This window comes from Cottoperca gobio, chromosome 11 (assembly GCF_900634415.1).
Source record: "Cottoperca gobio chromosome 11, fCotGob3.1, whole genome shotgun sequence".
Lineage (NCBI taxonomy): Eukaryota > Metazoa > Chordata > Actinopteri > Perciformes > Bovichtidae > Cottoperca > Cottoperca gobio.
The window spans coordinates 11,707,533-11,735,257 of NC_041365.1; the positions used below are offsets into that span (position 1 = coordinate 11,707,533).

The 27,725-nt window shown below is 42.1% G+C and overlaps 1 protein-coding gene across 1 annotated transcript in view; it reads right to left on the reverse strand.

Moving 5' to 3' along the window:
• ext1b (exostosin glycosyltransferase 1b) overlaps window positions 1-27,725 on the reverse strand; it is a 110,116-nt gene that overhangs the window by 23,632 nt on the left and 58,759 nt on the right. The window contains exons 2-4 of the mRNA XM_029442995.1: window positions 11,331-11,424; window positions 6,369-6,476; window positions 4,680-4,799 (exon numbers count right to left, since the gene is read on the reverse strand). Coding sequence (XP_029298855.1) covers window positions 4,680-4,799; window positions 6,369-6,476; window positions 11,331-11,424 — 322 coding nt within the window. The remainder of the gene's footprint in view (window positions 1-4,679; window positions 4,800-6,368; window positions 6,477-11,330; window positions 11,425-27,725) is intronic.

Below are 27,725 nucleotides of genomic sequence, written 5' to 3' on the forward strand. Positions count from 1 at the left end.
TTAAAAAAGTTATCTTTAATTTACATTTAGTATCAAGGCTGTTCCGAGCAGGTTTTTTATTAATTATTTAGTAGATGAACTTGTTGACTGCTAATTATTGTGTTTTCTAAATTATAAATAAGATGATGGAACTAAATGGATAACTAATTATGGGAAATATGAAAGTGAACTCATTCAACTTTCTTGTCTGTCGTCAAAGAGAGATCTCTTTTCTGTTGATGAAGTTTCTCCCTTATTTCTTTTATGGAGTTTTCTCCTTTTCTGAACCAAAGATCTAAGAACAGATTTTGTTGAATGTTGTACAATTTTGAGACAAACTTGTGATTTTGGAAACATTATTGAACTCGACTTAAGATTCTCCTACTATATCCTTCTGTAAGGTCGGGGGACTTGCAAGACACAGATACAAACTGAAAGATTAAATCAAAGCAGTCGAAGCCTAACTAAATATCCTGACCGTTAGTCCACCAAACACTTGATCCTTCACCGACCATAATGCAACCGACAGCGTGTTTTTGTTAGACCCTCCCCGAGTGGTAAAAAACAATTATACACTTGTCTTGTATGGACATTTTTTTATTTAAAAATCAACAAAGCTTTATTTCAAAATTAGTTAGTTTTAATTTAGAGGCTTTAAGTAAGTATATCAAGCTGAGAAATGTATATAAGATGATGCACAAGTCTATTCAAACCATCTAACAAGAAGCAGTTACAGATTTATACTGACGCTGACAAACTGTAGAGAAAGCTTTTCACTGGGGAAGATCTGTGTTGCTACGCCAGCCACAAAGAAAAGAAAGGACACACCGCCTGTTGCCAGGATCCAACTCGTGTCATTTTAATTGCAGCTGGGTTTCTGTATTCTTCAGCCCTCCCTGCCGTTGGGAGGCTTCCTTTTCACTCCATCTAGTTAAAGCAAACCAAAAACTACCTTTAAATAAAATTTCACTCAGATCTCAGAGGATTCATGAAACCTTTTTGTGTTGACAAAGAGGAACAAACGTTTGCCTTTCAGAGTATTGTGGGGGGAAATATTAAGGATTCGTTCAATGAGCCTTGTAATCACACCTATAAAACATATCACACGACTGCAAAATGAGTTTTCACACAAAAAACGGCAAAAAGCAGATATTCATAAATGTGAATGAATATCAACACGACTAATGTTCCAACTTCCACAAATACCCATTTCAATACAGAATGATATTCAGAGTGTTATTGAAGACCCAGTCAGTGAATTAGAGCAGGTGGAAAAGTGTTATAAAAGTGAGTCTACGGGTATTATATGAAAGTAAGAAATCTGTCTAAGCTTTCCGAATGTTTGCTTTGAATCACCTCAAAAGTAGCTATTGATCGTGTCAAGAGTGAATCGCTGTGGCACAAAGCTGAGCTGAAAGAAGTCCATGTTATTGTGTAATATTTCATCCACGGACAAACCAACTGAGGCCATTTTTTTTTTTGTAAGCAGATCAGCAAATCAAAGGCATCTGTGCCGGTCAGCCACACAGGCAGAGGCCATCGGAGAATAAAAAAAAAAGAGCCAAACACAGACAAAGTCATCAGCTGCATTTAAACACGAGTCAGTGAGGCCGGCCCTGATCCTTTCTGTGCCCAAATAGAGCAGTAAGTCAAACGTTCAGACGTGACAACGGCCACTACTTTCTGCGGCTGCAGCCTGCCGCCGGCCTCTGCTGAGCTGGCAGAGGAAAGAGATATTGCTGCTGTGCCCTTGAGCCATGCTAAATTGCTGCAGTAAAACAGACACAGGTTTGCGGCCCTGTTTTATGGCCGTGATTGAATCGGGAGGCGACGGCTGCTGGCTTGGCAAACTCAAAAGGGCGGATGTATAGAAAGTCAGGTGGGCGATGGCTGAGCAGCTGATAGCTTTTCGAATTGTAAAAGAAGTTAATAACATAGCTGGAGGGGGCTGACTGTAATAATATTGACAAAGCAACATAAAAATTCATCACGGGAGGCGGGGATGTAAAGAGGGGTGGAAAAAAAGTGGGTGACTTTTTTTCTCCCTAGATTTGTCCCTGAGGGCAGTCGATAACCATTTGCCTCAGCCGAACAGATTAACTCAAAATCCTTTAACTTCTCTATAAAAACACTGCCTGCCACCTTAAAAACCCCGAGCCCTTGCACCTTATGGGGGGCAATTTCGCTCGCTCGGCTGCAGCTCCTCCCCCGTCGGCAGCCCTCAGTCGGGACATGATGGACGACTCAATCTCACCTCAGAACAGCCACAATCAACCAATTAGAGCATGATAGATAAATCCTGCTTCTCTGGGAGCACACTGTGAGCTTGGCTTTAATAGGTGAGTTTAATAGGTGTACCCGCAGCACAGACCCGGCCATATTGACCTTGTGATTGGTCGAAACTCGACCGCTTCCCGACAGGAAACACTGCATGATACACTTTGGAGTGGATGTGGGAAGTCTAAAAGCAAGTGAGTTTGTGAATGTGTGCGAGGAAATTCAATATGTCAAGGTATCGGAGTGTGTGCATGTTTTGAGTGTGTGTGTGTGTGTGTGTGTGTGTGTGTGGGTGTATCTTCACAGATCTGCAGTGAGGAGGAGGTGGGGGGGGTTTCAGGCTCGACAGGATAAATAAACCATGTCGCTCGTTATCTCGGGGGCTGCCACGGCAACGCCATTTACATATGTCACCCCTTCTCCTTTTCACCCTTTCTCCCACCACTCTCCTCTCCCCCTTTTCTTTTTTTACAGGACAGTCAGTCAGGATTAAGTGTTCAGCCCTTCGCTGTATTCAATGTGAGCACACACACGCACGCACACACACACACACACGCAAGCTTTGGCCGTGTCACCTTGCTCTTTAGTGCGGAGTGACAACATGTCAGCAAGGTTATGCCTGGGTGGTGCCTCGTGTATCTGGGCTGAAACACCTCGACATATGGAGATGTGTTTCTGACTCTGTGTGTGTGTGTGTGTGTGTGTGTGTGTGTGTGTGTGTGTGTGTGTGAAAGCACACACTGAGACAGGGCTGGATAACGAACAGACTGATGTAGAGCTAGCAAAAAAACAGACTCTAGATACTGAAGCTCTGACACATTGCGTGCCAAGTGTGTGGGTGCTTGTGCATTTAAAAGTCAAATTTAGATGGAAGATTTGGGAGGTGATACTGTATTAGGAGGATATTGTAAGTAAGATTTCAGCATTGGGAGGAATCTTGTTCCGAGGCTTTAGCGACACGGTAGGAGAGGGATTAAATGCGTGATGGGATACTTGGGTGACAGAGGAGGCGGGAAGAAGAAGACATTTGTAACCTCTACGTGAAGCTAGCAGTAAGCCCAGGTGTTATCCCTGCCTCTATAAACTATTTGTTTGGACTGAATAATGAGGCTGGGGGACTGGAGGGACGGAGAGTTTTCCAGTCACAAATTTATCTAAACTGGATTGTCGTTTAGTCGATGCCCATGACAAAACGAGATCAGAAGAAGGAAGGAGGCTCCTGAACTGATACTCAGTATGAAACACTTTTTGTAGTTGTGTCCTTTATCAGAAACAGCAGCTGCGGTCGACATGGATTGGATAAACTCCAACAGTGACCAGTTTTCACCGTGGGAAAAAAGATTGAATCCATCGTCTAACATCAGAGTCAGGCTCACTAACGAACCTGCCTCAACCACAGCATTGGTCTGAATTCCTAGTTTACATGCATGAGTGCTGGGACTCTTTTATAATTGATTATTTTGTCAAATCAAAACCAACAATCCAATAAACACGTCCGCTTTAGTGATTGTCCAGGTGTGCGAAGGTGAGAAAGTATGCAAAATGTCAACTTCACTCAACCTCTCTTTTTTCATTCTTCAACGATTACGTCTGTCACTTCTTCCGCGCACAAACAAGTGCAACACTTTCAAACTGTTGGAGAGTGTTGCACTGGTATCCCCATTTTAAACAGAATTGCATCTCACTCCTCTCTATGAAGGCAAGCATTCGGCATTGCCTTTTGAGGTTGGCCATTTGGAACGGCTTTAAACAGTTTTGCCTGTAGATAAGGTTGGATGACACGCTGTACCCAGCCTTTAGCCGCATTTCTTTATCTAAAGATTATAGTTATGAACACACAAACAATAGAGATGGACTACAGCGATGTGTAATATGCTACAGGGGCGGTTTGAGAAGTTCCTATGGACTTAAAATACATAAGAAACTTAAAAACTTATGAAAGCTCCCTGAAAACTAAATGTTACCATTTCAATCCGTTGTAGCTGATCACAGCCTCATACTCGGGGTGAGGGTTTGATGCTCATACAGCAGATTTTGGGCAGAATGCCACTTTAAGGTCATTGGTTTGGATCCCACTCTACCATTAATGATCTTGCATACATCAACAATACTATTACAGAAACTGTGCTAATATATTGTAAAATGTGGAGATTCCAGCGTCATGCCTTGTTTCTCCCACTTTGAGTAAAACAGAAAGCAGCTGTGACAAATTCTCTGTGAACATCTGCTGAAATGTCCTTTTTTTCCCTCTGTAAACGACACTGTCCACCCTTCTATTTCACTTTTAGCCTCGTACCAAAGAGAGGCCTGAGAGTAAAGTGAAGACTGCAGAGAGTCTGCTGTGTGACTGCAGCCCTCTGAGATTGATGATGAAGGAGAAGGTGAGAGGAAGGCAGAGAGGCCGGCTGGTTGTGAATCCTCACCTCCAGTGTGGTCAGCACTATCTTCTCAACAGAGGAAAAGTAGGCCTCCCAGAGGAACTGAGTCTGCTGTCTGAGTGACAGGATCTTATCCTGGTGGATGGAGCGCACTGTAGTCGGGATCTGGAAATGACAAAACAGCAGTCAGTCAGCACTCACAGTACTGATCCAGGACGTACACTGTGGTGACAGAAAGATTCAAATTGGCAATACAACCAATACACTCAGGAAATTCCCATCATCAGATAAAGCACATTAGGGGAGTAGCCACAACTATTTTTAGGCAATTTAGGTCAAGTCCCAGGTGTTCTCAAAGCACTTTAAAGACTTTAAAGACTAAGAAAAGTCTGAAGTCCTTGAGGGCAAATCCAGGTTTAGTCACAAGTTTTAATAAATAAACTGCAAGCAGGTCTTTGAATGCTGACCATTGAGCTCACAGCATTGTTACTGAAGTTATTGAAGTGCTGTTGTTTTTATGTTCCAGGATGTTTTGAGTCTCAAGTCATGTAAGTCCGGTCTCCTGTTCCAAGTCCTAATTTTTGTGAAGTTTGACATTTTAGGAGATTAGCACTTAGCTTAGCACAAAAACTGGAAACTGAAATGTAAAAACGCAAACATTAAAAACCCCTATTACATGTTAATTAATGAGCTTTAGAGGTGTAAGTAGGGTGGTTGTGTTGCCTTAGCAACACAGCACCATGATAGCTGTTCCCCCTGTATTCAGTCTTTGAACTAGACTAAGCTGTAGCCTTATATTTAACAGACTAATATCAGAGAGGAATCTTCTCATGCATCTCTCATCCAGAAACGTGTGCTCCCAAAACATCAAATATCTTTGAAGGTCTACAGCTCTGGTAGCAGTGTTGTCTGCCAAGCTGCTAATGCTTTAGTATAAAGTGTAGAATCCCAGAACAAAAGTATTTACAGACATACATTTAAGTGAATGAAGCACACAACAGCAACTATCAGTTGGGAAGAAAAGCTCAAATGCTGCAGCAGCCTTTTGTGTACGCTTTTATACTTTTATTCAAAGAACTGTGTAGTTAAGTCCTTCAAGGGTTTATTTGTCATTGTATAGGGGGAATAATGGCAAACACACACTTTTTATCTGTCTAGTGGTAAAACTGCCATAACCTGTTAACTGGAAACTGTTTTATTGAAGAAGTAAATAAACGGTATGGTTTGAATTGAGATACATGATACATTTATGGTATGTATGTTGTATGCATCTCAGCCCATCCTATCCACTGATACAACCAGGTTGGCTGAGACACATTAGAGCTGCACACAGTTATAAAACTCAAAGCCACACAATATTATTACACACTTCATTCAAATTAAGATTTAATGGACATATAATTACTTTCCCCCCCATGAAGTTCAAGCAATTCCAGCCAAATCAATTTGCAATTTTGTTTATTTAGCCTCTCACATAACAATGTGAGGCTTTGAGTGGCACTTTCAAGCAGTCAAAGACTTGGCATGCAGCTTGCATTTTGTTTTGTTGTCAATCACTTCACTCGAACACAAAACAAAACAGGATTTTGGAGAATGTAAAGAGTGTGTGCTCAGGATATCGACAGTTAGAAAAATGTTTTGTTTTTATGTTGTGGGACTGCTGCTGTTTCTCTGTCTGGTATGGTTTTCAGGTGATTCACAGAGCATGTGTGAGAGTTGTCTTCGGGCCGTTACCTGCAGCAGCAGCCTCTCGTCGCCGATCACTGCGGCTGTGTTCCAGTCGATGATCTCGGAGAAAGGCAGCTCCCAACCGTTACTCAGCATCACCGGCACACACGCAGCCTGAGACACACACACACAGAGAAGGAAGCTTGGACGTCATACTTTACATACACAATCAGCGCTACAGTTAAATCATGACTGCTCTGCTACATATCGATCCGGATTATTAAAGCTGCAATATGCGGCTCTATTCATATAAAAGCTGCACTGTATCATAATTGATCCGCTTGAGTTTGTCTGGGAACCTTTGTGTTGATGCATTAATTCCCTATATGACAAACATTGGATTTGATTTTGAAGCTTATTTGGTGTGATGTGGATATATCATACACAGAATCACTAGTGAGGCTCTTCGCAGCCAAGTAAAGAAGTCACGCAGCAGAAGGCCCGCTACTGTCTTCTTTGATGTCAATGTTATCAGCTACAGACTAAATGCTGTTTCTGAGTAGAAATCACATCAATCGGTTGAACAGAACAACTGAGATGAAAAGCAGTTGCTTCAAAAGTGTCATACAACAGATGTAATCACAAGTATTAGTCCTAATAATAAAGAAACACTTGTTGCAGAACCTTTTTGGATTGTAATCTAACAAATGTACAAATGACAGAAATGTTTGACTATTAATGGCAATGTTGCAATATGTACTTTACATAAATCTTTTGGGCCACCAGAACAAGACGTAAACACAACATTGACACATTATCACGTTATTATGCATGTGCTAGCGACCCAGCAGACACAGAGCAACATTAGCATACATTTGAAGTTGTGTTTAAGTCCAATATCTATTCTCCTTTCAGCTTCGCATTTGGCTACTTTGTCTGTCTGCTATTTGGTGCTGGTCAGGTATTGCTCAGTGGCTTTTACCCTGAAAACAGCTGCCTGCTGCTGGAAACTAATGATAAGAGCAGTGGGAGTGAATACATTAAAGCTGCAGGTCTCAAAACCCAAACAATTAGCTTAAAGGTGTTAAAATGCTCAGTAGAGCTGAGGGGAATTGCAGCATCTGTTGCTCAGTCTCCGTGGGTTCATCCCTTCCAGGAACCACACATTACAGTCATTTGACTGATTGATCATATAAAAAGAGAACAAGTACAGCCTTAATACAAATAAGAGCTCAAATATAACCTCAACATAAATACATGTAGCTTGGACCATAAACAAAATTTGAGATGAAACATGAGCTTATCACAACGCAGCTTAACAATCAGATAAACAGAAATACGCTTGAACATACAGTCTAGATAAGCAGGCAGGCAGCATATAGTAACAGATAGCGAGGAATTCAGTGTAACGATGACTGATATGGATGGGGGGGGGGGGGGGGGATCACAAAGAGTGTAACAATCTGGATTTATTTAATCACGGGCCTAATATTTCTGTTTCTTTTTTTTATTCTCTAAAAGAATGTTGGAATCACTTATGAGCCTAAAAATCTAACAACATTGAGTCTTCTTGGATTGTTTGACGTCATCTTAAGTGAGAACACTCTTTCTACAGTTGCACCTGTTGACACATCAATACTAAAATGGTAACTGGGAAAAGGTGCTGGGAAGTTAATTACTGAAAGGAGGCGAGCCGGGTAAATGATAAAGAGAGGAGAAAGGGGATTTAAAAAAAGATCAAAAGGCAGAAGAAAGTGGATAAATAGATGTTTTAAAAAAAGATGAAAAGAGGGGAGGCAGTGAAGCTGAATGTGACCTTTGGCAAAGGAGTGGCAGAGGGATGGAGGGATGAGAGGAGAGGTAGAGGGAACAGCTGGTGTGTGTGTGTGTGTGTGTGTGTGTGTGTGTGTGTGTGTGTGTGTGTGTGTGTGTGTGTGTGTGTGTGTGTGTTGGTGGTGAGAGTGTGATGTAATGACGGCCCTGTCACTCCCAGGTCATAAAGGTGTCAGCTAAACCAGAGCTGGCCCTCAGGCTCTGCTACTGTCAAGTCCACGAACACACAAAACTCACACACACAATCCCATGCATACAGATATAAATATATATATAAATATAAATATATATATATATATATATATATATATATATATATATATATATATATATATATATATATATATCAAAATCAAACAACCTCCAGGCGCACACACAGACACAAAGTTGACCTCTATTAGCAATTGCTTTCTCATGCAAAGACCAAAGCCTGTAAATTCACTCCCTCCGTCTTCCTGCAAGTCGATGGATGGAGTGAGTCAGACAAATGAAGAAAAAAAGAGGAGAGGGCATATTTCTCTCCTGAGTGAAGTGTGCTAGTGTGTGTGTGTGTGTGTGTGTGTGTGTGTGTGTGTGTGTGTGTGTGTGTGTGTGTGTGTGTGTGTGTGTGTGTGTGTGTGTGTGTGTGTGTGTGGAGCAGCTGATAGTGAGATAAGCACACTTATGTGGGTGCACTCTGTGGACGGTAAGGAGAGGTAAAGGACAGTGCAGTAGTAATGCGGAAGAGTGCAGTGCAGTTATAAAAATGGATGAACAGAGGAGAAAAGAGAGAGATGTGAAGTGTGTAGATTTCAAGAGGTTGCAGTGAAGTGGAGGTAAATGCAGCATTGGAAAAGGACTTCAGATGGGAAGAACGTACCTCCTCGATTATTATGTTAGGTGATTAAGTTATATAGTATGGTGAGGTGTTACGGTACATTATGTTTAGTTATTTTAACTTAATGTACACTTAACAGTGACAAACTATTATACTTGAAAGCGCAAAAACCTCATGATTCTACCTTTATAAAGCATTTTAATATTCCTACATCACTGCGACAACGAGTGCATACAGACCAGTAAAGATGTTACCAATGTTACCATCGTTGTTCACTGTAACTATAACTAAGTGTCTTTGCAAAATATTTGAGAACTCAGGCAAGCTAAGCAAGCTAACATGCTCGCCAGCTGGGAACATGATGGAGCTCATCAGTCACAAAAGCTTCTTTCTATTTTCCCTCTACAGGGTCATTTACTTTCCCCTGACATTTTGTTTCTAGAGATAACATTATTTTATTTAGTAAAGAGTTAGTAAAGTGTGGGGGGGGGGGGGGGGGGGAACCGCTCTCCAAGCACGTGTGCTAGCTTGTTAGTTTGGCTGCTAAGGGACAATACGTTTACACAGTTTATATTGTAGCATTGGCTCCATTGTCTCACAACTGTGTGACCATTCCTCTTTTGTGGAGCAGTCTGTACAATGATACAAATGGATGATTTCAACATAGCTCGTAAGCTACGCGAGTATCCTCTATTGTTGGACTCACTGGCTCTCCGTTCCATTAAAGGTCAGCACTGTCGAGTTGGTTTGCTAAAGTTGATTTACTTAGTCCCCATTAGCAAATCCACTGAAATTTATTTATTTCACTTTGAAATTCTGCGGATTTTGAATAATAACTTTTTTTTGGAAAGCACTTATAAACTGCTTAGCATACAATAAAACCCAAAAGCAGCAATTATATATAAGAAATACAAAATAAAAGGTTATATACAAAGTAAACAGATACAACTAAACAGAGATTTTAACTTTAAAAACAATTCCGATTCTTAATGGTAGACAGTGCAGACATGCTAAAGGCTGGTGTGACCCTTTATTCTTACTCTTCAACAGTAAACTCCAAAGAGCTGCCTTTCAGAGGAGACCACGATGGTTTTGTATCACAGGGTACAGTAAACATTTTATATTAGGCGTGTCATTATTTGAGCTTTCATAGGGTTAACTATCTATCAGCAGCGGTCCCCAACCTTTTTTATGCCACGGACCGGTTTCATGTAAGACAATATGTTCGCGGACCGGTGGGGTGGGGGGGGGATATAAATATGATGAAATAAAACGATACGACCGGCATTAAAACAAATATAAAGTGCATAAAAAAACGCACCATTACGCTGAATCAGTGGGAGCCCTGAGCTTGTGTCTCTGCAACGAGCCAATCCAATATAGGGGGATAAATTCTTCACCAATGGTAAAAGGTTTCTTCTCTTAGTCACTAAGTATGACGCTCTCAGTGCACTCGCATGTGTTGATGTGGTGACCATCAGTAATTGTTTATGTCCTTCTTGTTCATGATTTTTTCTTTCAAAAAACTCCAAGGGCTTGTCTTTTAACGCCGGGTGCCGGCGAAGCCGTCATGAAGGCTTCGTTGCCTCATGTGCGAGCCTGTGTATTCTGCAGAGCGGCGCATGAGAATCACCTGTAGCGATAAACACGTATTTTAAGTAGGACTCCTGATATTGTCTTTTAAATGTCTCCTCATTGGGTCTTTTCCCTTTTCCAAAAAAGCTCTTTAAAGACGTTTGTTTAGCCTCATTGTTGCTTGTGGGCTTAATTTTTTTTAAGTAAAGTATCACGTGACAGACGAGCGTCTAGACATGCGTCACAGACGCACAGACAGATGTATCCGGTGATTTTTCAAAATAAAACCTTTCAAAATAAAATATTTTTTTATTCAATCTTTCTGTGCGGCCCGGTACTAAATGACCCGCTGACCGGTGGTTGGGGACCACTGATCTACAGTATGTATTTGGGAGTTTTTGAACAGATTTCTATTGTTCCAGCAGCTTTTTGATCATCTCACTGTCTACCATTTTCCGGCAACAACAGTTTATCTGCAAATTCAATTATGTGCTACAATGTAAAATACAGTTTAGAGGCTGGAAAAAAGCAGCTAATCTTCTCAGTGAAGGTCTTGTTTGTTTATATTAATTACACCATTAGTCTCAGTATTAAGGTGGTAATGATTTAGTGATCCTTTAATGCTAGAAGTAGCAGCACCATTAAAACAACTGCTGAGTGGGAGGTTCGAGTGTGGGAAGGGATTCTTTTTATTCCTGGTATTATTGCTGGTAGGTATGAATTTACAGCGTATTGCAGTGCTTTCCCATAATGTACCGTGTAATGTGTGTTTATGTACGTGTGTGTCTGTGTTGCCTGTTTACCTGTAGCGCCTCGAGGAAGCGAAAGGAGCCTAGACGTCTGCCACGGGGCACCAAACAGAAGGTGGAGTTGTGGAGCATCTCCTTGTAGTCGTACCTGCAGAGACACAACACACACGCAAGATGAGTTCACTGACACAAGCAAGAACATGTAATTTACAGCAACATTCTGAGTACTTACAGTAATATATAAAATACATGCGTCACTGTTACTTGTTGTAATGAGCTATATAATTAGATAGTATATCATAGTTGCAGAAATGTCTTGCTGAACACCACTTATGTCTTGAGACAGTCATTGAAACAATATGCAAATGTTTTTTAAACACTTTCACAGGAACATTTTCAGACTTAAACCCAAACAGGCGAATCAGGAACACACACATTCTGATGAAAATTCCTGCGGTAGTAGATTTGGTTGCTGTGAAACTCTTCTCTGTCTGTTGGTCATAACTCTGAGGACAATTCCAGTTTATTATAAGCACAACTTATAACGTACAAGGAAGCCAGATACACGACCTGTCAGACAATCAGTCAGATTATCTAAACCCCTTTATTTTGGGAGGGAAAAGATGAAAACAAGTACACCCAAAATGTGTGTAATAACCCCTCACTGAAGAATACAACTATAGCAAATGTGCTGGGTCAGAAATGTGGTTTTCTGTAAACTAATGAATGTTTAAAATGAACAGTGGGAAAAATCCAAATACGTTCGGGGGAGCTGGCGTTTGATTGCAACCCGTCTCATTGTCTTATTCCCGACAATGTCTGACATCTTTTTAATGATGTGTTCGGGAAATCGCAACAATTTACTTTGTGAGCTCAATGTTATTGTTACAGATAGAAAAGATGGCAACAAAATATGATCCAAATAGTCAGAAATCTTCCCTTGTTGCTTGTTTGTTTTTCACTCAACAGCCTCTCCCATCCATAAAATAGATCCTCACACCATTCCCCAGTCTTCCTATCTCACAAACCATACGCTCCTCTTCACGCCTCCTCTTCACGCCTCCTCTTCTTTACTCGCTACCTTTCTCAATCCCTGTATCTCTCAAAGCAGGAGACTGATGCTCCCTACCTCCCTCTCCTCTTTCTCCTCCTCCTGCCCCCTCATCCCTCTATCTCCCCAGTGAGGTGTGTCTCATTGCTCCCCAAACAGGGTGATCAACCCTGCCAGGGGTAATGAGCTGAGAGTGACACCTGCTACCACCACACAGCTGGCTCTGTGTGTGTGTGTGTGTGTGTGTGTGTGTGTGTGTGTGTGTGTGTGTGTGTGTGTGTGTGTGTAACAGAAAGACAGAAACAGAAAGACAGTTTGCGCTTACTACTAAATACAAGCACGTGCCATGTATGTACATCTTAATATAGTATTTACTTTCTCCTCCACGGGATAAACCTAGACCAAGTCACTGAATGCCTCCATCTCACGGTTTCGCTCAATATCTTTGGCTCTCCTGTCCTCTTTCATCTTATTTCTTCTCGCTTTCTCTCTCTCCGTCTTGCTTTCTCCAAATTTGGACACAGCAATGTATCCCTATGTGGATTATTTCTCTCTATCTCTCTCACACAGACACACAGAGAACATACATGCCACCTCAAAGATGAAATGCCAGCCAAAAGTGCAGAACCAGGCATCACAGGGTTGCTGTGTTGTGTGTGTGTTGTCTAATTATGTTCTACTTTGTTTACATTTTCTCTAATAAATACCCTGATTTTCAAAAGAAAAGGGAGCAGATCTGTTTAAGCAGTTTTTCACATATATTTTATGTCACCCAAAGTTGCAAAATGGAGAACAATTGGGAGAAAGCATAAATGAAATAATAACTATGCATCAGGGTAATAAAACTACCTGCCAACGCTATTTTCTAAAATCAAATTACATATATGTTTTTATATTATTAATTTCCTAAATCAGATTTTCTTTCTACATAACAATAATGACAGCAATGATTTTTGTGTGAAAATAAAACAAAAAATGGAAATAATTAGCCCTAAGGGATGTTGTGGGTTAAGAGACTAGTGAGGCAGAAAATCATTTCTCATTTAGCCACAGTCTATACAAGGTGAAGGTTAGAGAGCACACACGCACACGCACACACGCACACACGATGGCGTGGTTGTACTGTAGCTTGTACAGAAATGTTACAGTGATTGCTGATGCTGCCTTCTGTGTGTGTGTGCTAGTAAATACGGTCCGAGCTGACAGGGCAAAGCTGAAAGCCAAGCACGATGTACGCAGGTGATGGTGATTGCTGATGTTGCCTCGTCTCTTCTTTAACCGAGCTCTAATGAAGTGCAGGGGACATGACAGCCTGTGATAAAATCCCACCCTCATTTACACCTACATGCATAACGTTCTGTGCAGCACACACAGGAAGGATCGCAGAAACACACGCACCGTGAACAAGCGACAGCTGCACGCCCTCACATTGACGTTCCGTCACCTGTCAATGGAGACGAAGAAGCTATCTTAGCCCATATTTCCACACCAGCTGTCTGCCTGGACGATGTCTGTTTGGGAATGAGTGTGAGTGTGTGTGTGTGTGTGTGTGTGTGTGTGTGTGTGTGTGTGTGTGTGTAACAGCCCACGAAACAGGCCGGCATCTAATGGCTGTGAATATCAATGTGTGGATTTAACACGCAACAGCCCTGTGAAACGTTTAATCTAACCAGAGCGTGTGTGTGTGTCAGATCTTCTGCATGTTTAATACAACGCAAATGTTTTCTGCAAATGTTGACCTAATCTGTCATAAGAACTTCTAAACTTCTCTTTTTTATGTTTTGTACCAGAAATTCTCTAGTGTCTCCAGCCGTTTTAGCTATGCGTCTAGTAAAAATAAGAGCCAGTACATCCCTCATACGCGATTCACCTGCTGTGCATCTTAACCTCATCTTGACTCGGATTGGGCCCTAAAGAGATACTTTTCTTTCAGTGGTTTAGAAATTTGAATGAGGGCGAGGAGGTCGCAGGAGGAGGCCAACACGAGGACGTCTCCTGCTGTGTTAACCCACCATCACACCCCTCGAACCTCCTGCTGGTTTGCACTTTAAGCTGGGTTCAAAGGCCACAACTTGCTTTCACTATCTTTTAATTCTTCTTCTCCTTCTTTATCTGTTCTGTCTAACAACAGCTCTCCCTCCGTTTTGTCCTTGCGACCTTGAGATGGCGGAGGAAAACCACAGCTGAGCTGTGAACCTGCAGGCTGTGATTGTGAATATTTTCATTTGTAGACACTTGTGCTTGTGTGTGTGTGCCTCTACATTGTATACGAGTGTTGAGTTCGAGAGAAGACGGCAGCCAGCGTGCATACAGAAAAAACGAAGCAGACGGAAAACAAGGCGTTGTGTAATAAAGAAAATGACCTCTGTGAGTGCAACCCGGCGTTCTGTGTGCATATCAGAGTGTGTTTGAGTGCCTGTGTCAGCATGTCCAACAACTGTGAGGCAGTTAAGAAACAATACAACGTACTACACGGTTGCCATGGCAACATGCCATTAAGGGCCGTCACTTTGCAGCGACTCAATTACACAAGATGTGAAATTCATTTACACAGACAAAAGTGTAAGGGAGCAGAGTGATGGAAACTGTATTCTGTTTTTAATAAACACACTATCTAGCTCATTCACTCTCCATCAACCATCGGCAATGCTCCCTTATGGCTAGTAGTGGAAGATGTATTCAGATCGTTTAGTCAGTAAGTATCAGTAATAATAATTACTGTTGCTACACCTGTCAAGCTTTGCACTCTAGAATACACACATGAGGTTTACGAAGATAACAGAGGCACAGTTTCAGAATCACTGGTCTTTTATTCCACAAAGAAGTAGATCAAAGTTTCTACACACGCTCGTCAACTGTGGCTAGCTAAGTATTGGTAATTCTTGGCTCAAAACTTTCATCCATAGCTCACTTTTTAATGTTTCCTGCTGACTCTTTTTTAACGAGAACCCTGTAAGAGGCGTTATAAATATGCACTTGACGGCTACATATGATGCGGAAAGGCCAAAATGCTGATGATGCATGCTGAAAACACGTAAATAAGGAGCTCCATTGTTTTCGTGTTAGAGGATAGCTACCCTATAGGTATAGCAGAGTATTATGAATAAAAATGTAATTAAATATAATTTGGTTCAAAGCAACCTCATTTGGATTCTTGTATACATACTTATAAAAGCACCAAAGACGTTTGAGTTTTACATTATTGTTTGGGAAATGTAATGTTAACTTAGGTACCAAGTTTTCTGGGGTTGCTGTAGTGCAAACTTAAAATAAAACCAGGGGGGAAATTCATGTTACTCTGACCTCTGATGAGTCATGGCTCCCATTATTGATTGTGAACTAGGCTTTCTGCATCTTATAATACTGTAGTTAACGGTATCCTTGGCCTAGTATATCATGCTATAGTGTTACTACAGAAGGCTAGTTAGAATGCTAATATTTGCAGCTTATTTTAGCGCAGGAAAAAAAAGGACCATGATGGAAATAAGCCTTAGGGCTTTATTGTGTTATCCCGACTTTTCCTTAATATATGGATTTACTACCCTGGCTGAGCTGGTGTTTATTTCTTTAAAGGAATTTGTCTAATTAAATCAAATCAAAGCACGCTGTATAAACTAAAAAGTGCTATATTTCCTCGTGAAATGTAGTGAAGTAGAAGTATAAAAATGTATTTGAGTAACTTTACTACAGCAGCCCAGATTTCCAGAAGTGAGCACTTGGTGGGCTGCCACCTGGACTTTATGGTGCCATGTGGGCACCCAGCAGGCGCCTGAACATGAAGCTTCAGGGTGATGAAAACACAAAACCACAACCAGCCTGAGTGTCTTCCAGGGAGCAGAGAAAAAGAGATCCAATTTACTGCTTATTGAGACTGTTGTTACATTAGCCTCCTGGACCTCTCTCCTGTCTCGATCTCTCACTAATTTCTTTGTCTTCCAAAGTGGGCTCTGGTATGTGTGTGTCTGCAACAGTGTGTGGGAGAATGGGTGTCTGGAGGTCTGCTGATGGCTGGAACAAAATCCAGGGAAGTGTTTTGTGTACTGCATTGTGCTGTAGTGAGGTTTGTAGTGTTTGCTCATGAGCTTTTATTACAGAAAGAAACCCTCTGGTAAAGACTCAAATTATTAATTCATGATAAAGAAAGCTCTAATTTCTTCTCACTGTGTCCTTCTGCATGTGGAAGTGAACCTCGAGATGTAGTGGTAGTACTTCAATGATTCTAAAAGTTATTTATCATTCTGAATGTTATGCCACAGATGTGCTCATTTGTCTAGTAAATAACTCCCAAAAAGACTAGGGACAGATTCCAGCAGTAATTAAAAAGGAGCCTCGTCCTCCCCATAAACACTAAAGTGTCTAAGTCGAAGCATATTGTTGCGTGTGTTCCCACGAGAGTGCGACAGATGTGTAGGCTAAGCGAGCTTGTGGGTAAAAAAGAGAAAGAAAAAGGGGCATCTTTGGCTCTGGCTTAGTGTTTGGTGAGGGTGGAGTGTGTCTGGGTTGGAGGGGGGGGTTGTATCCACATATGCTTCTGTGTGTGTGTTTGAGGATGATAGGATGTGCGCACCTGTGTAGAGTGACAGATATGAGCTTGAAAGAAAAGTCAGTAGTGTGTGACTGGAATGTGTGTGTGCGCTCATTTCCCCTAACTTTCCACCCTCTCTACTTATTCCCCCTGCAGCTACGTAGGAGAAGAATCTGTACGTGTGCATCCAGAAGCGTGCCTGTCCGTTTTGTCCCATCTTCCTCCTCCTCCTCCTCCTCCGCAGCATCAGCAGCCACAACGCCTGCTGTACACACAACTAATTCATTAGCCTAATTAGCACTCATTAGCCAGCTTATGCTAGTTCCAATTAGCATTCTAGCATGGAATGACCCAGAGGTCCGCCTCACCAAACAAACAGGCTTCCTGTGGTCAAACCCATGTCGACCCTAAGGTCTGTCCACACACGGGGCCAATCTGATTACACCCACAGCACTGTAAAAAGAGTTCACCCTAACCCAAAGACTGTCATACCCCTGTGTAGCTCAGTCGGCAGTTTGACATATAAAACACAGCTGAGTGCATGTGAAGACAGCGATGTCATGGCGGCTGGTTTGACTGGTAGCGTTGGCCACATTTCAAGAGTTATATGTAAAAATATGTGGCAGCAGAAAACAGTTACAAGCCCACTGAGGACAAATATAGTGCTATAATGTGCATTGGATGAAAGTGTTCACATATGGTGCAGTATATTTTAACATCACTGTATAGCTTAACTGCTATAGCAGATGACAGTGCTTGAAGTGAATTTGTGGGTGGAGGCCAACAGTGCCTAAAATACATCCCCTGTCATTTTTTCGAAGCTTCATTTGAATGTCAAAGCTTGGCGAGAATAACATCTCGTTTTCAAGAGGGCTGGCTAAAACAGGCCAGTTGCAAATAACAAAAGACGTATAACACAAGAAATACATTTCTGGATCAGTATGAACAAACACAACATTGCGTTCACCAATAAGAAAAGATCACACCATAAAAACAAGTCATAATCTAAAGTCAACCGGAGAGCTGTCTGGAACTATCTAACAATAAATGAATGAAGCACACACATCCAGATTGTAATGGGCCCTGTAACAATATTAGCCAGATGAGAGTGCATTACAGGTGGACAGCTGTTGTCACAGGTGTGGCAGCAAACTAAACAAACCGAGGATGCATTGGAGATCTGACTACGTCGGCCGCACACGAACATCGGTCATCTGCATAAGTGGAAGAATCTGTCCCTGCACATTCTGGTTTCATCATTAAAAATGTGAAATAATTGGTAAAAAAAAACAATTGACAACCTCTTTGATTGTCAAAAATAACAATATTGATCCCTGCGGATGGAGCATAATCAAGTGTTGATGACAGTCTGGGATGTTTTGACTTTGATCGAGAGCTTGCACAGACAGAATGTGGATATTTGCATAATGAGTTGCGAAGTGAAAGCCAAACACAAGCGCTTGCTAGAGAGGCATCTGAGACGTATTGTGATATCTGGTATGAACTCAGAAGTCCATCTTGACTGGATTTCAGCAGAACGTGGATTTATCTGTGTATAAAGATCTGAACAAGGGTTTAATATGGCAGGTCTTTCTGCCCCGTCAAGAACAATTTCTTGGAGGGGAATCGCTGACTGATGGGTCCATGGTAATATCTCTGCTATTCTTTTTCTCTTGTTCACTCTCACCCTATGTGAATATACTGCAAGTACAAATAAGAACCCTTGAAACGTTTTCAGAAACAAGAAAATGTATACAACTTGATACAGGCCCTGGTGACCTGCAGCCTTCGCAGCTAATGTACATTAAGTCTCCTCACTCTGCTAATAAATGAACCATACTTGTCAGATATTGCCTGGAAAGTCCCAGTAACTCAGTGTTGCAGCTTGAATTCAAAAGTAACCCGGTTTAGGGAATTTCTGAGATGTCACGCTAGTTTGCATAGTCCGCACAGGATCCATATTACTATTCAAATGAAGACTGTGCTGTAAGTTTAGCTGCAGGTGGTGGGTGTGAACCACATAAGCCTTTAAAAAAATAAAATAAAAAACATGTCCACACAGAAAGATAAGGCTCATATACATGCAGACTCACACTCTGTACGCTCGCACGAACTTCTGAATCAGTTCGAGTCAGCAGCCTGTTCTTTCCCTGCAGCTACCCATTCCCCCCCTCACATGTGTAAAGCCTGAATATTTTACAAATACCCGGATAACAAGAAGTCTTCCTGCCGCGATGCTAATTCACTATGACGGCTTTATCCTTGCAATCTTTTCAATTTGTCCTCTCTGATTTTTTCCACTGCCAACAGATGGAGGCAATTTTTCAGATACATTTAGTGTCTGCGCGGTAGTCCCAAACTGCGCACACACACACACACACACACACACACACGGGATGGAAGTGAGGTCAATTTCAAACTAGGCAGACACCTATTCCAAACACGTATATAGGAATATTTTGGGGATTTGTTTTCATTGGCATCTAGAATCATGCTTCACATTTGCACGCACTCTCACACACTTCAAGTCAGTGATTGGCGCCTTGCAGATGAGGGGTCTGGACTCCGTGGATGTTCACTGGAGACCAGCTGTGCCTTGCTCTGCACTTCCAGATGGCCCTCGGGACGCCTCACTGTGCATGTGTGTTTGTGTGTTTGTGTGTGTGTGCGTGTGCAGATCCATAAGTGTGAGACAGTCTCAGATTTAGACATGTCAGCACATGCTCTGCGGCGGCCTCTTTTTAAACACTGACACATTTTGTCATCAGAGCCACTGAAACGAGGAGCGCAGAGGAGGCTGGAGTTACCCCTCACCGAGATGTCCTTTCATCTGACACAGACACAGACACACACACACACTCAAAGAGAGAGAGAGAGAGAGAGAGAGAGAGAGAGAGAGAGAGAGAGAGAGAGAGAGAGAGAGAGAGAGAGAGAGAGAGGAATGCATGAATTTGTTCCATCCACATTAAGGTCGCTGCAGGCTCTTTCATGACAAATCATTCTCCAAAATCTCCAAAAAAACACAAAACAACATTCTAACAAACCGGCACTACTCACAAACTATTGTGCACATTCAGACACCACAACCCACGTTAATATGCACACACACACTAACCCCCCTCATCTTCAAAGCCCCACATTATCGGGGTCCCATCTGCCGGCAAAGACCAGTTCCACTCTCCTCCAATAGGTGAGTAGAGACTTAATCGCCTCTAATTTCTTGTCCACAAACACATTGTAATGTATTCGCTGTGAAGACTCCACTAAATCATAAAACATAAACGCGGCCGTGGAGCCACCTGGGTCCCTCAGCACAACACCACCAATCAGAGAATGTTAAGAACCTGCACCCAGAGAAGGGCCTTGACTATCACAGTAAATGGATGGCTGGGATGGAGAGACGCACTCTTTGAAATGTCAGATTTGAAAGGAATTTAGAGAAGCAGGTTTCTTTCAAACACACAGCATTGTTGAAGTTATTTTAAAAAAGGATTTTTAGAGTTGCTGGGGGTCAAGAGACTAGGGTTGTTGCAAGAGGGTATGATGTGCATTTCAACTCACTTAAAAAAAGAAAACCATCACAGTGACTGGAGTTGTGAGGTGTTCCTGTGATTCTGATTTATGATGTGCATGCGTGGGTTTTTGTTTTAGTGGATACTTTCAAGATTTCAAGTTGAAAAAGTCATTTAGTGGCTCTGTGGTTCCAAACGCCGACATTTGCAGAGTTTTTATTTAATACACAGTGGTATAAAGCCCTATAGTTACTTAAGATATAATCCTTGTTCTTTCAAAACGGACCCTCCAACTCCTTCTATCCGTCTCTCTCACACACACACACAAACGCACACAGACAGGCAAGCACATACAGTCATTTGAGAGTGCGTTTGACATCAGCGTCAAACACAGAGTATGTCAGCACCGAACGACACTGGAGAGCAGCATGATGTCTGAGACAGTCACTGCTCCCAGGGTGTGTGTGAGTGTGAGAGAAAGAGAAAGAGAGGAAGTACAGCTGTCAATCACGAGCAGAGAGGCAAGCAAAGCGATACGCTACCCAGTGGGTTCATCAGTACCATGTGTCAGTCACACCCTGAGATCACATTGATTGTCTGTCGGCACCCATCTGAGTGCGTGTGTCTGTAAGGTGTGTGTGTGTGTGAAAAATGATAGTGAAGGGGGCATATTTGGTCTTGAGAGAAGTATCATGGGGAGTGGGATACAAAGGACAAGAGAAATAATGAGAGAGAGAGGGAAAGGACGAAACTTCCACCATGATGCAATTATGATTCAATTTAAAATCCTGCATCAATTATGCAAACATATTCAAGAGTCATGTCAAATATTGATAGGCTCTTCAACTTCTCCAACTGTATTCATTAAAGAGCCAAAATTTACCCTGGACTCTCTCATTAATCATAGATAGATGTCAGCTGGAGGTCTACATTCAAATTCAGCCAACACTCCTGAACCTGCGTACCAGCAAAGGCTATGCTGTGTGTGTGTGTGTGTGTGTGTGTGTGTGTGTGTGTGTGTGTGTATTTTTCTGCTTATCTGTATGTGAGTTGCCATGTAGCTGTAGTGCTAACTTTTAACCCGTCACGTTTGAGTGTGTGCACGGCGGTAGTCAGCGTAGGTAGAGCTGCTGTGTTGTACAGATTAATATGGAGCTGAAATAGCTTTACTGACCAGAAGAAATATGGTGGGGAGAAAAGCAACTGAATGCTATAATTGTAAGATAATGATGAGATGTAAAACATACAGAATAAGAAAGTCCTTATAATATACATAAGGCTGGGTATTATTTAAAAATGGTATTAGCCACGCTAGCTCTGTTGCTGTGTTTACTACTTAAGCATGCTAACGCGCAATTAAGACGGTGAACATGGAAGACATCAGCATCGTCATTGTGAGAATCTTAGCATACTGACGTTAGCGTTTAGCTCAAAGCACCTGAGTTTTTCTATCAACAGCAGAGCCTCGCATTCAGGAAACCATTTTTTAATTTTTAATAATACATGATAAACTAAACTCAAAGCAGCCGTAAAACCTGAATGACATACAGTCTAAAAGGAGTTGAAGTGAGATCTAAATGAAGAAGATTTTGATATACGAAGACTGAGTCAACAGCCAGCTTTTGACAGTACGGTTTCCCATACTCGATTCTACAGACATGTTTAGAGGTTCGATGGCCAGCCCCAATCACACCCTGCATAAGTGTCTTTATTAGTTATTTATTTCTCTTTAAATCGCTCTTGTTTGCTCGTCTTGAAAATGTTTTAATAAGAAAAATGTTAATGTAAAATTTGCAATATAAAACACATACCAAAATAACTATTAACTATTAATATAAAAAACAAACAAACTTCAATACAGAAATACTGATATGATAACAACAATGCGTTCTCCCTGGAGTGCATCTGTATTCTGTTGTGTCTGCGTTGTCTGTCTACATTCCGTTGTATCTCTGTTATGTCACCACAGGGAACAGCCCCTTCAGCTACAAGCGCTGCATCTTAGTCACATGACACACCTCTGGAGGGGTAACCTGCTCTCATATGACTGCGTTTAGGCTCCAAAGCTGGGTGGGGTCACGGCGCACGGGTCAAAGGTCACTCCTGTCCCCACCCCGAGGAACAAAAGGGAAGACTAAGCCTTTCAGTGAGGCTCTTGGTGGCTCAGATTCAGGCTGACTGGGGGAGCCATGCTGTGTGTGTGTGTGTGTGTGTGTGTGTGTGTGTGTGTGTGTGTGTGTGTGTGTGTGTGTGTGTGTGTGTCTGGGTGATCATAGCGGTTGTATATCGGTGCAGTAGTTTGTGCACTTTACTTTATGATATACAGCTTATGTCTCTGTCTCAGTGCAAAGTGCTGAGAGTTTATGCTCATGTCAGACCACATATGTCTGTGTGTGTGTTTGTGTGTGTTGTAACTGTGATGATAAACCCAAAGTGCAAACGTACTGCAGGCTTCCCCCGGAGCGATGCACTTGGCTGTTTGGTGTGTGTGTGTGTGTGCGTACAGGAACAGCTGTTCTCCAGAGCTACATGGGGAGGTCAGGGAGAGACACTGGACGAGCTACAGCTGTGGCCCCGGGGCTTGTGTGAACTGTGGCTTGAACAACATGGAAGAGGAGGAGGCGGCGAGAGGAAGGATGAGAGAGGAGCAGGGAAGAGATTCAACGGGAGAGGGTAGATTTACAAGATGTGCCCAAATGAAGCTGCAAAGGGAGGGGGGGGGGGGGGGTAGAGAAGACACGACAAGAGTATAAAAGAGACGACACAATAAAAAGGAGACGTCCCTCGGTGCTCAAGTCATCTGGAGCAACAAAAGCCACAGAGACCAGCGGGCGACGTGGAGCGCGGCGTGTTTTGGCCACAAGGTCATGGCAAAGAGACACGGGATCAGGAGCACGTACAACCGAGGGCTCTTTTCCAACAAACTGATCCAGACCCATCAACCACAGCCACTTTGCATTCTGAGTAAAGCCGTAATGTTTAAGAAAATGTAGCACGATTAAGTGCTCGTAAACAAGTAGACTTTCGTGATAGAGAATCGTCCCGCTGGCCAAGATTGAAGAGTAACGCGAATAAAGATCCACTGTTGGAGATAATGCTTATTTTGGGACAGCACATAATGTGATAAGTCTGAGAAACCACTTTATATTTTTGCACAGACAATCATGAGCTGCGGTTGAGAGCAGAGGCCCTGCTCCAACACAGAAAGTGGGGGAGGGGGGGCTGACAGTGAAAACTAATAAGCCCCGTGCAACGGCAGAGAAATGGGCTCATCTCTCCGAGGCCCCAAGACAAAGTATTGGAACTGTTGTACACCATTTCCAAGAACAAGAAGAAACAAACCTGCCTCATCTATGCTGAAACCCAACACTAAATCCCTTCTGCCTGACAGATTTGGCAAAAGAATAATATCTGTAGTAAGAATAATATTTGCAGCCTACATTACAGAAGCATATGTAGGAATAGAGAAAGAGATGGAACTAGGCCAAAAGCCAATTTATAGCTTTTGTGGCACCCTCTAAAACTAAAGAAAAGAGCGAGACAACGATGTTCAAGGTGCTACTTAAAATCCTCTCTGAAAACTCTGTCATCCTTTCACTTGCAAGCCTCAATTAAGCACTGCCGATTGCCATCTGTGAGGCAACTGAACCTAAAATCATTAAAAGTCTGCAAAGATTAAAAGCAGACGAGGGCGGAGAAACAAAGGGAGGAAAAGACAAGAGAAGAGAGGAGAGGAAAGGAGGTGAGTTTTCAGAGATGAATGTAAGAGGTGACCTTCATGGCGGAAGATTTTGCTCATATTTGGTATGAAATGCATGCAAGGCTGCAAAGAAGGTGCAGCTTTCCCTTTAATAATATGTATATGACATACTGTGTGTATGTATGCATGTATGCCAGTGAGTTTCGGTGGAGGTGGTGTTGCTCAAGTGTGGGTTGGGAGGTTAGATTCAATAAATAGTATCCTAGCAACATGCTCCGACGTCTCGGAGGGTAGTTTTCCTGTAACCGACAAACTGATAAGCACACATGTTCAGTATGTAATTATACTGTATGCGCTGAAAGCTTACTGTGTGTCACACAGGGAAGAAGGCACAAACAGAAAGAGGTCAGTTTTAAGCCAAAGTGTCACGTCTGTACCCGGAAAGGCTTTACTCAGATCTTTATACAGCAGCACTACAGAGGGAGATGCACATGAGGCGGCTGTTATCCTCCCGCTATCTCATATCTGTATGCAATGTCAGAGCCGTGACACGTCTGTTGTCAGCGCGGCTCTGCACCAGCGACAAACACATTTTCTCTTATTGTGCCAGGGTGTCAACAAGTTCAAGACAAACTCATTTTCTTTTGAATGCAACCAAACTGAGGTGGGATTACCGGGGAGAGGATGCATTAAACAAAGGAAATTCTTGTTAAGCAGATGAATTGACGAGATCACTGCATATTGTACTACGACCCTGTTTTTGTGTCAGAGCGAGCGCATCAGAAAATGGCACTTATAAACTAATTCACATATGCTCATGAAGTAGTTGAAAGCTAAAAAGGGACCCAGCGAGTACTTGTGAGACTTTTACCACCCGGCCTCAAAAACTGACAATCATGCCGCAGCTCAGTTTAATGCTGCAAATAAAGTAATAGCCTGCTTTTAATGTCAGAAAGTAGTGAAAAACTGCCATCGCAGTGACTGAAAGCCCTAATCTTCCTAATTGTGTGTCATTTCCGACCAACAATCCATACCCGAAGACTTCTATTAAGTACCCCACAAAGAAAATTCTCACAAATTAAAATCTGGAACTGGAGATTATGTCATTTTCGCTTGAAAAGATATTCAGTTTATTACGTATCATAGAAGAAGTATTTAAGAACTATTTTTTTGGTTTGCTTTTGGTCTGAAATTGCCATAAATGCTGGTGTGACTGAGCCCTCACACAGGTCATGCAGTGCAAACCTGTCATTAAATTGTGATAAAAACACATCCAATATCTTCAAGATATTTGATTACTATCACGGTTGCTGACATAAGTCCTTATCTTTTGCAGCTTTTCAAATGTAGAGAAAAGTTCACATCCTTTGAACAAAAGCTGCATTCTAATCGAAAGCCTTCTTTTCTAATATGAATGAAGCAAGAATGAACATGAAGAGACCGTTATTGGTAAAAAATCACTGGCTCAACACTTAGCTAAACGATACATGCCAGAGTCTGTCGGAGCTGTGGGACATTCCTTCACATTCCTCCCTGATCTCCCCTTTTTTCTCACTTCTCCAAATGCTGTCTCATTAATCTGCATGTCTCGGAGTATCTTTCTCTATATCCCTCTTTCTCGGGGTGACTAGTTTCCCTCTGTAGCTGCCTTTATAATATATGTATGCATGTCTGTCTGGGATGAGATGAGGACAACAGGGGTGAACAGAAACAAAAAAAAGAGACTAGGAACTATTTGACAGCCATGAATAGGTAGAAAAGAAGCGGTTGTCACTCTTGCCTCGTATCTCAGCATAGACATGGCATTCACAAGTGTCTCGCAAAGGAAAAGAGTGCTCCTCTCTCAATGTGGATAGTGCAGAGACTTTTTTAATGCCAGGCATCAATGGAATGAAGGATTAATCGTATCTGGATACAATCTGGGTACCAGACAAATGTTAACGTGAGATGTGGGCTTCAGTCTCTCTCTTTCTCCCCACTGAGAAGCTCCGCTCTCACGCATTTCTGCGGTGCGGCGGAGCAGAGAGCCAGCCTTCTCTGCTTGTACCTGTAACAGAGGGATATTGTTGCAATAGAGCCACGACTTCAGTTACCCAGCATTCCTGCCTCTTCATTTCAAAGACAGAAACGTTAAAAAGGTTAGGTGAGGCGGGAGAGGGAGGGGGACGAATAGGTGGGAAATAAAAAGGTGCCGAAAGGAGGTAGAGGAGCAAGGAGGAGGAAATATTAGCAGCAATTACAGCGTGACAGTTCTCAACGTGCATGTTTAGCAGATCATCAAAGAGAAGCATCAACACCTAACTTCGCACCGACATCACTTCTCTTAAATTCAACAATGGTTGTCTTTTCCTTCGGCCTCTTTGATCTGACTCCATAAGAGAATGTAATTTTCTCCAATGGGACGTCAAGGCAGCAGCTTTGTGTTGCTCGTCACCCGCTCTGGCAAAGGCACACTTCCTACTTCCTGAAAGTCATAACAATCCCACCACTGCTGCTGCATTAACCATCCGCGACAAATGAACCTCCGTCTGGCAAACAAGTGAGAATCATGCACGCACTCTCACGCACTCTCACACACACACACACACACACACACACACACACACGCACACACGCACGCAGAGCCAGGCTACAGTTTGATACTTTTCATACTCACTCAGCTCAGGCAACAATTGCGTTACGGGACATATGGTGATTGCTTGTCTTAGTTTAAAACATTGTATATTCATAAAAGGAAATAATTTCATGAACGCACGTCCCTCTATTACATACATTCACACATACAGAAAGAAAAAAAACTATTTTAAAGAGCCGGGACACCATCTAATCCCAGAGTAATGGATTTACCTCCGACTGAGAGTCCAATTACAAGAGCTATAAATGCTAATGGTAGTGCTAATCATAACAATAACATCATGGTTTTAAACCGCTAGCTAGGACACGGTGCTTGGTTTACTCCGGCAACAATGCCACGCAATTGCAACCAAACACATAAACCGGGCGGTTCCAGCTGATTTAATCACCTATTACGACAACTCCTGCCTCTCTACTCATCACTTCCTCACCCCAAAAAACACGCTCGACAATCTACCACCTTCTTGTTTTTCTCTATACTCATTTTACAGTCTACGTAAACCTTCGTTATTGATTTTCTTGGCTACTTATGGGCAGAAAAACAAGCCGTAAACACAACACTTGACATGCCATCGCCCCATATGGCTTGTCTGTTTACACGTTCAGAAGGGGTTTATTAGCAGAGCATCGCCTTTCATATTATACATAATCATTTGCTCCATTGTTAATACAAACATATGTAATGGTGCCGTTTTAAAGTTATAATCTTTCAGATTTTCATTGTATCAAACCCTGTTTAGGCTTTGTATGGCTCCTGTGACTGCCTCTCTATATAGAGGTTGCTTTTTACTGGTGAAGGACTCAGGAAGTGATGCAAACATATACTGGACTGAAGGCAGGAGACAAAAAACAGTGTGTGCATTGTTAAGGATTAAGGAAGTCGTGATAGAAATATATCAAAATTGACGATATCTGTGATATTACATTTTTTTAATATTCAAATCAAATCAAATGTATTTGTATAGCCCAATATCACAAATGATACATTTGTCTCAGTGTGCTTTACAGACTGTACAGGATACGACAC